This window comes from Pongo pygmaeus, chromosome 7 (genome assembly GCF_028885625.2).
Source record: "Pongo pygmaeus isolate AG05252 chromosome 7, NHGRI_mPonPyg2-v2.0_pri, whole genome shotgun sequence".
NCBI lineage: Eukaryota > Metazoa > Chordata > Mammalia > Primates > Hominidae > Pongo > Pongo pygmaeus.
The window spans coordinates 91884530-91899241 of record NC_072380.2 but is presented as its reverse complement, the minus strand read 5'-3'; the positions used below and the strand labels follow the sequence as shown (position 1 = coordinate 91899241).

Sequence of the window (14712 nt, the reverse complement as noted above, 5' to 3'; positions counted from 1 at the left end):
CTTTAAAGGCGCAGAAGGGGTTAACTGCCACAAGGTCAGTTTGTCTTGTCGTTAATGTCTTTCTTTACATATGTGGAAAAGAAAAATAATTGTGAGCCTGAGAGTTAGCAAAATATGCCTTAGGGATATCTAGGATACATAGAACTGTATAAAATATTTTAGTTAAATTGACTGAATTAGGTAAGGATGATGTTGATAATGATAGCTATCATTGTAGAGTGATATAATGAGCTAGGCTTGGTTTTGCGTATTTGACTTACATTAAACCATTTAAACCTCACAACAACTCCAAGAGGAAGATGCTAGAGTTAAATGAGACTTAGAGAATCCAAGTATCTATTTGCCCAAGGTCATGTGGATTGTGGCAGAGCCAAAGTAAGCAAAATGAATCAGGATAAATCAAACCTAAAGAGTTGCGCCTCAATAATGTTAATTGCCATGCTAATTCTTTAGGCTTTTCTTTTCAGACTCTCTTTATCTAGGGCCTCAGTAGTAAGTCAGTTTTATTTATTGAGTCAATTATTATTATTATCATTAGCTGGTTGACATGTATATACAAAGTATAGAAACTTTATAAAGACTAAAATAAAGCAAGAACAATTATGGTTGTTGATTCTCTTGAGTTTTCTAAGTATAAAGCATTTTCTTACAAATTATGATCTACACCAATTACGGCTTAGCCTATTAAATTATTTGCAAAGAAAGACCTTAGACATATTGTGGATGTTGATATGCTGGATGTGGCTGTTAATGAGAATCCATCCACATTTCTTAACAGACATTGATGTGTTGTTATTAGCACCAAATTCAAACTGTTTTCAGCAATAGGTAATCAATTGGACATAATAGCTAGACACGGCAAGTCAATAGTGAGATCTACAAAATATTGATGTAATTATATCAGGAGCTGTGAGAAACAAATATATGTCAACCTTTCCAAATGATCTAGCTAGCAGGGGCATGTCTATCCTAGGTTACTCACCATCGTAAGTATAGATGTTGATGTTGCGAGGTTCTGGGTAAAAGCAAGAGCAGATCAGTGACAGCATGGACAGCTCCTTCATTTTTTCCTTGTAGGCTGAAATGAAAAGCTGAAGATTAGTATATTTCATTTTTTCTGAATTTCCCTTTACTGCTTCCTTTAATTTGGATAATAATTATTGCCTCCTGCAGAGTGAATATTGCCAGGTAGACTCCTTTGCATTCTTTCACTAAATATAAATGAATGCAAGATGTCAACGGAATTCTGAAGTGCATGTTCCTTATTGCAGAGGACATCAATTGCATAGTATAGCAGGTTAAATAACAAGAGAAAGAAAGGGAGTTAGAAAAACAAGGGAAGGTTGAAGGAATTAAGATCTAGCAGGATAGGAGGGAGAGACAGGAAACAGATGGAATTAGTGGAAGCAGACATGATTACCAGAGAGAGAGGCTCATTCTAGTAAGTGTGCACGCAGGTCTATTGTACATAAGTAAGATTCCAGAGGGCTACTCTGTTGGTTCAGCCTGAATTTCCACATACTCATTTGGGAATAGTCAGATAACTCATCAGGATAGGTATTAAGCAAACACATTATCCAGGGTCCTATGTTGCTGCTTTCTCTTAATCTCCAAGTGCATTTTCTTATCTGTCCATCTTTTCTTTTTTCTTTCCTTTCTCTCCCTCTTTGAGACAGAGTTGCTCTGTTACCCAGACTTTAGTGCAGTGGTGTGATCCCAGCTCACTGCAACCTCCACCTCCTGGCCTCAAGTGATGTTCCCCCCTCAGCCTTCCCAGTAGCTGGGACTACAGGTGCGCTCCACCGTGCCTGGATAATTTTTGTATTTTTTGTACAGACAGAGTTTCATCAGGTTTCTCAGGCTGGTCTCGAATTCCCAGGCTCAAGCAATCCGCCCACCTTGGCCACCCAAAGTGCTGGGATTACAGGTGTGAGCTTCTATTTCCAGTCTCTTTCTTTTTTTTTTTTTAATTTCAAGTTTTATTTTAGATACAAGGGGTATATGTGCAGTCTTTTTACATGGGAATATTACATGATGCTGATGTTTGGGGTGTAAATCCCATCACCCAGGTATTGAGCATAGCACCTGATAGGTAGTTTTACAAACCTCTCTCCTTCCCCCCTCTAGTAGTCCACAGTGTTTATTGTTCTCATATTTATGTCCATGTGTGCTCAGTGTTTAGCTCCCACTTATAAGTGAAAACATGCTGTATTTGATTTTCTGTTTCTGTGTTAATTCACTTAGGATTATGGATCCCAACTGCATCCATGTTGCAGCAAAGGACATGATTTCATTTTCTCTTATGGCCATGTTGTATTGCATGCTGTATATTTACCACATTTTCTTTATCCAATCTGCCACAGATGGGCACCTAGGTTGATTCCATGTCTTAGCTATTGTGAATAGTGCTGCTATGAACATACGAGCGCATGTGTCTTTTTAATAGAATTATTTATTTTCCTTTGGGCATGTACCAAGTAATGGGATTGCAAGGTCAAATGGCAGCTCTGTGTTAAGTTCTTTGTCTCACCCTCTTTCTACACACACCAAAGCCCTGAATCTGAGCTCTGATTACATCTGATAAGGATCTCCTTCACTCTGTTGCAACACAGCTTGTGTGCCAACCTTGCCATGCAGTTGCAAGAGTCCAGATTGTCACCTCCTCAATCCTTCACTCCCCTTCCCCATTTCATTTTCTCATTTTTCCTCTAGGAAGCCTCCTGCCCTGGTAAACTTGGTGAGTATCTCATCACTGTCAGTTGTCATCAGGCCAAGTATCTGCAAACTACCAGATGGGGATAAGGAGGTAAAATCTTCTTACCTTTGTTAATTATGCAATTAGTAAAATTAATAAATTAAGGAAAATGGAAGAAAATGATGGGTATACTGTGCAGTAACTTGTGAGAAAGTATCAACAGATGGCTGTGACATAAAATATAGACCTCCCAGGTTAAGAGTTGCTTCTTGGCAGGGGCTTCTGATCATTACTATAATATAACCCAAGGAAGAGTGGGTATCTTGGGAAAGAGGATTCTCAGAAGATGAGTTTGGGCATTATTGACAGGTGCATCTTTTCTTGGCCAGAAAGAAACATATTCAACCCCTGGATGCTTTAGATCCACAGATATTAGAATTATTCTAAGAGATTATTTAGTCAACTGTCCACCTACCTCACCACCAATTTTACAAATGAGGATATAGCCCCACAGAGGCCAAAGTCACATGTAGCCAGTGACAACGGTGAAGCTTCTGGATAAATTGCAGTAAATCAATCCATTTAAAAACTACCAGAAGGCTTTCTTCTAGCTCTACAATTTTAGGATGAGGTGCAATGTGTTAACAGGTGCAAAGATCAAATATCATTTGCCTATGATTCAACCTAACACATCCTGAGGATCTGCTAAAAGAATCTCCTCACTATTTAGCTTATTTTCTTAAAATAAGCAATACATGTTGTCCTGTGCCATAAAAATCCTGGAACATCCATTCTGAGGTATTTTGTTGAACACCTTTGGAATTTTAGAAGCCTAAACCAAATTTCTTTGTATCATTTATTTATTCAGTTAATGAAATTGTGTCACTTATAAAGGCCCAGGCAGATCCAGATTTATATGGATGTTAAGTGACAATCATAATTTCTGCCAGAGGATAAAACATTTAATACATTTAATTCCGTGAGCTAATTGAAAACAATAACAGCAAGGTTTTGTAGGCTTGTACCTTTTTTGGAAGAGAAATGCAATCTGGTATCCAAAACATTTTGCAAAATTAAGCACATATTAGAAGCACATGAAGCATATTAAATGCCGACTTTATTAAGAAGGGTCAATCCAAACATAAAAATAAAATGAAAGATTTTTCCATCTCAAAAATTAGTAACAGATGAAAGCTGCAGCAGAACATGAATTTTTAGTGAAGAAAAAACTCCTCAATATCTGTCCTTAGGAAACTAAATTCAATAATTTTCAGTAAGGCCACTGCCCTAATTATGCTTGACAAGCTAATAAAGAGAGGTGAATGTAAAAACTGTCAGAAGCCAGCACATTTAGAGCCCTATGTGTAATGAGTAATCATTACTATTACGGACTGAATATTTGTGTCCCCCCAAAATTTGTATTTGAAATCTAATTCCCAATGTGATAGTATTTGGAGGTGGGGTCTTTGGAGAGTAATTAGGTCATGAAGGTGAAGCCTTCATGAATGGGATTAGTGTCCTTATAAGAAGAGACCAGAGAGCTAGCTCAATCTCTTATTGCCACATGAAAATGCAACTAGAAGTTGGCAGTCTGCAAAACCGAAGTGGGCCCTAACTAGAATCTGATCATTTTGGCAGCCTGATTGCAGACTTCCAGTCTCCAAAGCTGTGAAAAATAAATTTCTGTTGTTTATAAGCCACCTAGTCTATTGTACTTTGTTTTATCAGCTAAAACTAAGAAAATGACTGATAAAAATGTTCTTTCTTGTTCGAGGTGGTCTGGGGACAAAACCCAGTTAACCTCTGTGGGTGATTCCTTTAACAGCATTCTTATCTTTACTGTTATCTGTATCAAAGGCTATGACCCCACATAGCATGACTCTACCCAGTGACAGCCATTGCAGAGATTCTAATTGATGAGTTGCTTGCATTCTAAGGAGATCCTTAAAAGCCAGCTGCAACCACAGTCCAAGCAAATCCTGATTCCTTCCCTGCAGCAAAGGCACACTCTCCTGTGAAGAAGGGTTTCCTCCTAACGTGGTACAATTGCCCAAACTCCCCAGATGGCATTGCTGGAAAGGCATGTCATCAGGAAACAAACTTGAGACACAAATGAATAAAGCACAGCAGGTTATGTACCTGGCTAAGGGAAATAGTGCAAAGAGAAAAAAAAAAAGGGAAGAGACTTAATGAAAGAAGAACTGATAGGAAACAGTAACTGAATTCGGAGCCACTGAACACTTTGAAAGGTGGGATTAACTCATGAAAGACTCTTCTTAGAAAGATTTTTTTTCCGGCTTGTGTGGGAACAATCATTAATATGAATTTTAACACTTATCATTTTGTTGTTATTTAATTTGGAATTGATAGTGCAGTATCATAAAAATTTCTTCTGTTTATTCATCCTAGGCAAAATTTTATTTGAAGCTTTAGTTTTGGCTAATGCTGTGTAAAAGAAGCAGTGATGTGTATTAGACTTCCTGATCACATATAAAAGATAGTAAAGAATGCTCTGGAAATGTCATTAGTATACTACTTTGGGAGAAAATGTGTCATAATCCCTGAAAGTAATACTTGTTTGTGTCCCAACACACTGGTGTTCTTAATGACCATAAAGAAAACGTCATTCGCAGGACCAGATGTCTGACCATGGCCTTGTGTTCAGGACGGCTCTGCTGACGAGGCCCAGGATCTGTTAGCACACTCCCTTTCCACTTTTCCTTTCTCTTGTTTTCCCTGCAATCATATTAGTCTAGTGGGAGGTTTTCTTGGCAAGTCCTTAATACTCAATTTAAATGCAACCTCATTTTTTTCCTTTTGAAATGTGCCTGGGGATAAAGTAAAGGACAAAATCAGATGCTATAGAATGCAGGATTGATGTCTCTTGCCCTTGGTTTTACAGCAATTCGATTTGCACAGTTTCTGATAGACAGAAAGGACAAAAGCACTTTATTTGAAGCTTACCGGTTTATATATACGTGGCAGAAAGCACCTCTTTCCTTAAGAAAAAAACCCCTGTCATTTCCAGGCAGTGGTGTCTTTAAACTGGGTAGAGTGGGGCACTAGCTATGGACCCTGCAGTCCTCAGAGCTGGTGCCAGGATTTAAAAGGACAGCAGTTAATCGGAGAAATAGGGTTCTCTGCTAATGGGTTCTAAAAAACCTGAGTCTTGCACCCGCAATTGTTAAACACTGCTCCTCTCCTAATTCTGTCCTTCCTTTTCCCTTTCTCCCATTACCTAAATCTTAACATAGACAGAAATCAGCTACCTTGCAGTTCATTTTTGGTTCCTTTTCTTTTCATAAGGAAATAACATTTCCTTTTTAATTTCAGAAATTAAGCCCCTGATGATAATTTTAACTCAATTCTGATCATATTGTGTGTTTGGAAGTTTGCTTACTTTGGGGCACTATAACTCAAGGTCAGATAATTTTTTTAAAAGTCAGATATGTAATGCCATTTAAAAATCCTTTTGGGAGGTCCATCCCTGTGATCTTCTTCAAAGACAAAATAGACCAAAATAATTTCATTTTGAACACTTCTTACATACTATATCAGCTCAAATTTGGAGCGTAAAATATTTTGGTTGATGAGTATGTAATTAATGATGTAACTTTAAAAAGAAAAAGAAATAACTCAGATTTTAAAATACCCTTTTTAACATATCAGAAGATCACTGACATGAGGTAATATTCTAGATATTTCTGCTGTGATGATGTAATGCTAATTGCTTTAGAATAAAATTAGATTCATTCCACATTCCACCATCTCCCTCTACAAAAATTATGGTTTTCTAAGCCAGGGAGGTTTTGAAAGATTAATATTTTGACCAAACAAAGCATTATAGTTTTTCTATGGGAATGGATATCAAATCAAATAAAGGGACATTTAAGAAGGTCAAAGTAGTACAACCCATCACTGGGTCATACAGAAACATATGAGGCTCTTAAATTTCAGTTTGATGTATTCTTAGCACCAGTGATAGCGACAAGGAAAAGAAACGAGATGACATGAATCAGTCCTTGTGATCAAAATTGTAATAGAAGCAGTAAATTGTTGTAACCTGGTACCTCACCTTACTCTGGATTCCAGTTAAAGCTCCTGCTGTGTTTAATGAGAGTTCCACTACATCATGCAGGCTCTTGTCCTTTTTTTCTTTCCCCTGATGAAAGAAATTCTTACAGTCCTTGATAGAGACCAAATGACACTGTGGTTTAGAGGAGTAATGAAAGCGCTTTATTCTGTTTATGTGTTAAGATTTTTATCACCAAGTCTAATTCTGAGTATTGAGGGGTTTTTTACCCCCCTAAGCTCCTAAATACTAGCAGGTAGTAAAACCTAAAATGATAGCTAGATTGGTTGGGCTTAAATGAGACAAAGCCAGGGTAAAAAATGGAGAGTCTATTCATCTGATTAAGGACAGTTCTCATGTAAGAATGACTATGCTCTTCCCTTCCTGCAATCTTCTAAACTGGGGTGCTCCTGAGCAGCAATTTGAGGCTGCCATGACATTCTCTGAATTGCTTCTCCAAAATGGCTCAGTGTAGTACCCAAGTGATTTAAATTTCTCCCTATTACTTTTTAATTCTTGGCTGACGAGTAGAAAATATTTTGGATCAATTTTTAATTAGCAGAACTCACTTCCTATGCAGAATGATTATCGCATTTGTAGGGCCAATGTCCAGAGTCACAAATGTTTTGGTCACCAGTGATAAGGATGCCAGCTTCATTGTTTGCTTTGTTGTAATGTGTGGCTTTTCTCCAGAAAATAAACCTTGACTTCTATCTCACATGGGTTTTTGAATTTAGCCTGACTATGACTTTGTATATAAGACTACATAAGGGTGGATAGCCTATTATGCTCTCAGTGAAAGCAGAAACTTTCAGAAATAGAAAGTGCGAGACTTTTATCACACTGCAAAATAAAAAAAAATATTCAGGTGACTTTATTTTAGTTCATGGGCCAGTTGACTTTTCTGTTTGAATTAACCAGAAGTTTGGAGACTGAGAATACAGATTTAATGAACTCAAAGGGAGTCCTAGAGCTATCACCGTGGGATGGGGTTGACTGTCTTTAGATAATGGAATATCTAATTCATATAGAACACTGGGAAGACACAGAGTCAGATTAAGCAGCAGCAATTTGTACCACAAACCTATTAGTTATATCATGATTTAATTCCTCTATCAATCTAAGGAATTAAAAGTTCAGAGCATATTTCTTGAAGAGTTTGCATAAAAACCTCTACTTCTGTAGGCTGGTATGAAGTTTCAGTGGATTTGAAGAGCTCCATATTGCTGTTTTAGATCTGAGTATGTCTTATAAAATTCACTTTATCTATAATAGTTATTAACATCAACTGTGAAACAAATATTTTAACTTGGTGTTACTGCCAAGTAATATTTATCGATGTTCCACCAAAAAGAAGTCTTATCTGGGTAGTGTACAAATTGTACGTAAGGCAGTCTCCCTGAATGTTGTCTTAGGAAATGAACGATATCTAAATAATTAATGGGAGATGACTATTTCAGGCAAAGGCCACAAAAGCTGCATGTAGGAGCCAAAATTTTGCTTCCCTCCATAATCCTAAAAAGAATATCCACGTGTCCTTCAATGAAATTTTGTAAAATGCGCAGTGTGTAGCATTTCTCAACAGTGTCCTAAAGTTGCATTTTTCAAACCCCACTCATTAGAGTTTTATTTTAGTCACTCATTCACAACACTGTGCATTGTTTTGCACAGTTTGCAGCATTAGCTTGGCTTATGTAAATGGTGCAGTGAACAAAAACTGAACAGTTAGGTAAGAGTTTCCTCCTGAATGACAAGTCCCATGACTTTGCTAGTCATACTTAAGTAATATGTCTTATGGTCACTTTGTGTCAAAGAGAATAGAATAAATATATTCTATTTTATATTTATAAAATATATTATATTTTATACTTGTAAAATATAAAGTATACTATATATAAATAGAAAATAATACCGTTGAGGTTTATAACTGCCTGATGCTGCAGTGATTTTATTTTGGAGTATCTCTGGCAGTATGTGGGAATAACAGAGCCTGTGAGGTGAGTGTGAAGCATCGTACTATTGTTCCACTGTGTAATTATCTTCAGCATCCATCTTAGAGGCAGCTAAATAGGGTGAAAGAAATCTTTTGGGTTAACCCAGATATGACATTGAAAATTGCTTTTTTGTTTTGAAACTCAAATGTTACTTCCTCAACCTTTGCATGTAGACTCATTTCCTGAAATAGATTTTATCACATCATAGCCTGAACTTTAATTAGTACAATTTTCTGCAAACAACCAAAAGCAATATACAAGCAAGTAAGTAATCCTCCTAAAGCCTTTGCTTTCCAGTTTTGTGTCATCCAGTTTATGTCACAAACAAGGTCAAAATATAAAAGACAACTTACTCTAGGATAAATTTTCCATTTTTTCTATTTTTTTTTGGATATTTTGAAATAAAAGCTCCTCTGAGAAGTGGTTATTTTCTCCTGAATACACAGTTCTCAAAGGAAGACATATTAATGTCCAGCAGTTATATGAAAAAAGGCACAAGATCACTAATCATCAGGGAAATGCAAATCAAAACCACAATGAGATATCATCTCACACCTGTTGAAATGTCTATTCTCAAAAAGACAGGAGATTGGTTAGCCAGAATGTGGAGAAAAGGAATCCTTGTGCACTGCTGGTGGAATGTAAATTCCTAGAGCCATTATGAAAAGCAGTATGGAGGCTCCTCAAAAAATTAAAACCAGAACTACTAGGCCAGGTGCGGTGGCTCACACCTGTAATCGCAGCACTTTGGGAGTCTGAGGTGGACAGATCACTTGAAGTCAGGAGTTCGAGACCAGTCTGGTAAACATGGTGAAACCCCGTCTCTACTAAAAATACAAAAATTAGCTGGGCATGGTGGCGCGTGCCTGTAATCCCAGCTACTCAGGAGGCTAAGGCAGGAAAATTGCTTGAACCCAGGAGGCAGAGGTTGCAGTGAGCCTAGATGGCACCACTACTCTCCAGCCTGGGTGACAGAGCAAGGCTCTGTCTCAAAAAAAAAAAATAAATAAATAAAAAAAAATAAAATAAAATAAAATAAAACTACTAGATGATCCAGCAGTCCCACTACTGGGTATACATCCCAAAAAAGTGGAATCAGTATGTCAAAAAGATATCTGCACTCCTATGTTCACTGCATCATTATTCACAAGAGCCAAGATATGGAATCAATATGAGTATCCATCAACAGATGAATTAATAAAGAAGATGTGCTACATACACACAATGGAATACTATTCAGCCTTAAGAAGGAAATTCTGTCATTTGTGACAACATGGATGAGCCTGAAGGACATTATGTCAAGTGAAATAACCCAGGAACAGAAAGACAAATACTGCATGATCTCACTAAAAAAGTAGAACTCATAGAAGCAGAGAGTAGAAGGGTGGTTTCCAGGGGCTAGGGTGGAGGTGGGATAATGGAGAGATATTGGTAAAGGATACAAAGTCTTAGTTAGATAGAATGAATAATTTCTTTGTATTTCATAATGAGTATATATATGATAGGCATAAAATATTATATACGATGTGACAAATGCTTCATAAAGAAATTAATGTCTTGAATTTCAAATTGTTTAACTATCAGGGCAAGTTCTACTCTTCCACATGCTACATGCAAGGTCTATTTTTGGCTTCAAATATTCTTTTTCTACTGTTAGAATAAGTGATGCATAAACTATAAGCTTTTTGGATGCCATCTGGAACTCCCTTTGAATTCTTGATACTCATTCTTAAGACATGAGAAGGACTACATGTTGCTATGACTGGCTGAGTCAGATTGGAATAACCTGTGCATTTTATCTGTCACAGAAAATACCATATGACTTGGTCATAAACATACCCAATAAAAAAATTAAGGCAAAAATAGGATCAAGTGTTTGATCTGCATAGATAAATACGACTTGGAATTTGGCATGATAAATTGCTGATAAACCAAACTCACAACTTGGGAATACATTATAAATGAAGGCACAACATTGGCTCTCCTTTATGTCCTATTTTCTCTTGTTTATTCAGCCTAAATATTACTTATAAAAAAAGGGGGATTCATGGTTTTAAACATTGCTCATATCTTCAAAAATTTTACAAAATATTAATAGGAAGGGCCAGACAGAGGATATATGGATTAGAATGTGGTGACAATTCCTAAATGTCTCCAGTAGTTGTGGCCTTGAGGTTCAATAAGACTGGGTTTGTGTCTTCCTAAAAACAGAAGTGAAGCAAACTTAATGGTTTTCTTCACAAGGACCTTGGAGTTTCTTTTCTTTCTTTCTTTTTGTTTTTTTCAAGGACAAGTTTATTTTCCAGGCTTGTTTCACAGACCTTAGCCCTTACTTCTCTATGGCTTTGTATGCTGCTAATGATTTCTTTGCAACTATACTTAAGTTTCCTGAGGGCAAGGGAAGGCATCTCCTTTAACATTTGTTGTATTTTCCCTCGTACATAGGAGTGTGTGTTGCAGTTAGCAGGTGTTCCATAAATGCATATCCATTGGTTGCTAAGCAGGGAGGGGCTGTCCCTCAGCTGCAGATGGCAGCTGCTGAATCTTCCAGTGGCCCAGTTGGCTTCCCGATGAAGAACAAGTGTAGGGTAGGGGTTAAGAGCCGAGATGTTGGAGCCAGATTGAGGTCAACTCTTCTCTCCACTAAATTCCTTTATATTATGCTACTGACTGGTATTTCTGTGCATTTTGAAGTGCAAGAATACTTCTTCTCTTCCTTGGCCCTTACCTCATAGCTTTAGCTACAGTGATAGTTTGAAAATGGAACTACTGGTGGTACCACTCTAATTTCTTGGCATAGAGGCAAAATTTAAGAAAGTCTTCTCATTTCTATCCTTCAAAAGGCAAACTTCACAATAGCAGATAATCGACCTTCTCTATGTAAGGAGAAAGAGAAAGCAGGTGAATGTCTCCTTTGTATTCATTTATACGTTCTCTCCCTTATTTTAGCTCCAATGCTAGTGAGTGAATGTTAGCTACCCCAGGGTGAGGGCAAGAATATGATAGAAACTGAAGATTCGAGCTCTAGGTCAGGAACTATTCAACCTTAGATAATTTATTCAACCTTCTGAACATGAGTTTATTTATCCACAAAATGGGGATAGGGGGTTGTTGTAAGGATTGAGTTAGGTAATGTATCGAGAAACTGAAGTGCTGTGCAAGACATTGCTCATAAGCATTAATTTCTCCAAATTGATCTTTATTTTATTGATTGATTGATATTTTTTTTTGAGTCAGAGTTTTTTGCTCTTGTTGCCCAGGCTGGAGTGCAGTGGCATGATCTCAGCTCACTGCAACCTCCGCCTCCTGGGTTCAAGTAATTCTCCCTGCCTCAGCCTCCCAAGTAGCTGGGATTACAGGCGGCAACCACCACACCCAGCTAATTTTTGTATTTTTAGTAGAGACAGGGTTTCACCATGTTGTCCAGGCTGGTCTCGAACTCCTGAACTCAAGTGATCCACCCACCTCGGCCTCCCAAAGTGCTGGGATTACAGGCGTGAGCCACTGCGCCCGGCCTGATCTTTATTCTTTGGGTGACCTTTTGAAGTTTTAAGGGGCTTTGCTATAGCCAAGTGTTGTGGAGCCTTATTTCTTATAATTCTCCCTGCTTCTCTTACTTACTTTGTCATAATAATCAAATCACCAAACACAATTAGAGCTCTTACTATGTCTAAGAAGACTGTGTGTACAGTGGTTAACGAAGTCAACTTGGGTCAGACTGATTTGTTTCAAATCCTGGTGCTACCATTTTTGTTGGCTGTGTGTGACTTTACCTCCTTTCCTTTCTCACTTGTAAAAATGAGGATGATAATCCTCCTATAAGATACTTGGCACAATCACAGTACTTGACCCAGTAAGTACCCAATACGTGTTGGCCAGTATTGCAGCAATCCAAAGAAAGGGAAAGTAAGTGAAACAGGTTTCTAGCCTGAAAGAAGTCATCAATATAGTTGGGTATAAGAGAAAAGAAGTCTACAGTGCAAAAAATAAAAAATAGTTCAAAATGAGGAAAAAAGTCTATAGTGCAAAAAATAAAAAAAATAGTTAAAAATGAGGAATCTAGAGTGCAGTGGAAAGACCATTAGATTTGAAACTCGGCTCTTCCCTGGCCAACATTTGTGATCCGGAGCAAGTCACTCAACTTTCTATGGCTTCTTTCCTGTCAAGCAAGAATAATGAGATATGTCTCAAAGTGGTATAAAAATCAAATAGGAAAAAGTGCATGGGACATGTGACTTGCAGCTGGCTCAAGCAGAGCAGGTGAATGATAAATAACAAGGGATATGATAACAAATATTGCTATAAGATGGTATGTGGCTATTGTCAAATTCATTGTTAGATAGTAAACTAGTGAAAGTTCACAAGAAGGAAAGATCAAGGAAAGCTGGATTCAAGGTTGACTTGGAAAGCCTGCTATTATTTATTTTGTGGAGAGCATGATCTTTCTGAGCAGCAAATTTGAGAAATCCTCCTTGGCTTCTTAGCTGGCTATCCTCACCGTATGTATTCATAGTTCACTTCTAAAATTTATCCAAAGGGATGAAATGTATAGTTTTCTGGATAGAATAATTTCATGACTCTTTGCTATTTGTAGGAGTGACATCTTCTTTTTGCAACGAGTTTAAGTGGATAGGTTTTTATTCTTTTCAGCTATGCAAGCTGGACACAAAGTCTATTATTCTTTTCAAGTGACTTTTTTCCTTCTTTCTTTCTTTTTTTTTTTTTTGAGACAGAGTCTCGCTCTGTCACCCAGGCTGGAGTGCAGTGGCACAATCTCGGCTCACTGCAAGCTCTGCCTCCCGGATTCACGCCATTGTCCTGCCTCAGCCTCCCGAGTAGCTGGGACTACAGGCGCTCGCCACCACCCCCGGCTAATTTTTTGTATTTTTAGTAGAGATGGGGTTTCACCGTGTTAGCCAGGGTGGTCTAGATCTCCTGACCTCGTGATCCGCCCACCTCGGCCTCCCAAAGTGCTGGGATTACAGGCGTGAGCCACTGTGCCTGGCCTCCTTATTTATCATCTTGGGTAAGTTGTAATATGGCTTGCCACAATCCATAACCAATACACACTGTAACTGTGTACACTGTCTTAAAAAAATTCATTCTCAGAAAAATTTCAACAAATGGAATCTGATTTTTTCAAAGCTGCTTAGTTCAATATTTCTTCAATGTTGTTCCTGAAATTAGAAAAAGTTTTCATCCTAAATGCTGAATTTCATTTACCTTATTTGTTCTACCACAAAACCTTTTTTAAAAAAATCATCAACCAAGTCAGAAGACGCAAAACCTTTTTTTAAAAAATCATCAACCAAGTCAGTTCAGAAGACATGCAAATCTTTTATTTCCACCTTTATGCTTCGGCTCTGCATTCCAGAACCTCATTAGAATTTTTTTTTTTTTAAATAAGTAAGCTGAACTCTCCTGCTTAGTGCAATATATTATGACCTTGTGAGAGTTTAAATTGTAATGGTGCTTTCATATAAAGCTCCTTCTTTGTCACTATTCCATTTTTATGAGAGAGTAGAAGCTTATTTTATTACCTGTATTTTATGGCTTATAAATGTGAAAAAATATTGAGCATTTTTATATGCAGATTATCATCAACAGTATCTAACATGAAAAAGAACTGTACTATACTTGTAAATATAAGCACATATTTCTCTTAATATGTCTGCAGCTATGTCATAAATATAATTCCTGGTTTATGTACCACACATTTACATGATTTGATATTTAGGAGGCAAAACAAAATGCTTAAAATGCTTTGGTATTGGTAGTTATCCTTTCTTAAACCTTTGTACCCAGTTGCTAGATGAATACTAATTTGATTTCACAAGATATCTTTGTTGCTCTAGTAATTACATTTTACTGATACCTTATAGATTTTAAAAATAGCAATAACAGATTACTGATTGGTACCTGAAACACTATTGATTGTAAAGCCTTTGCTT

The 14712-nt window shown here is 37.3% G+C and overlaps 1 protein-coding gene across 1 annotated transcript in view; it reads right to left on the bottom strand.

Annotated features, from left to right (window-relative positions):
- The window catches only part of STMN2 (stathmin 2), a 55128-nt gene that overhangs the window by 28105 nt on the left and 12311 nt on the right, over nucleotides 1–14712 (bottom strand). The window contains exon 2 of the mRNA XM_054499535.2: nucleotides 983–1078. Within this exon, the coding sequence (XP_054355510.1) occupies nucleotides 983–1078 (96 nt within the window). The remainder of the gene's footprint in view (nucleotides 1–982; nucleotides 1079–14712) is intronic.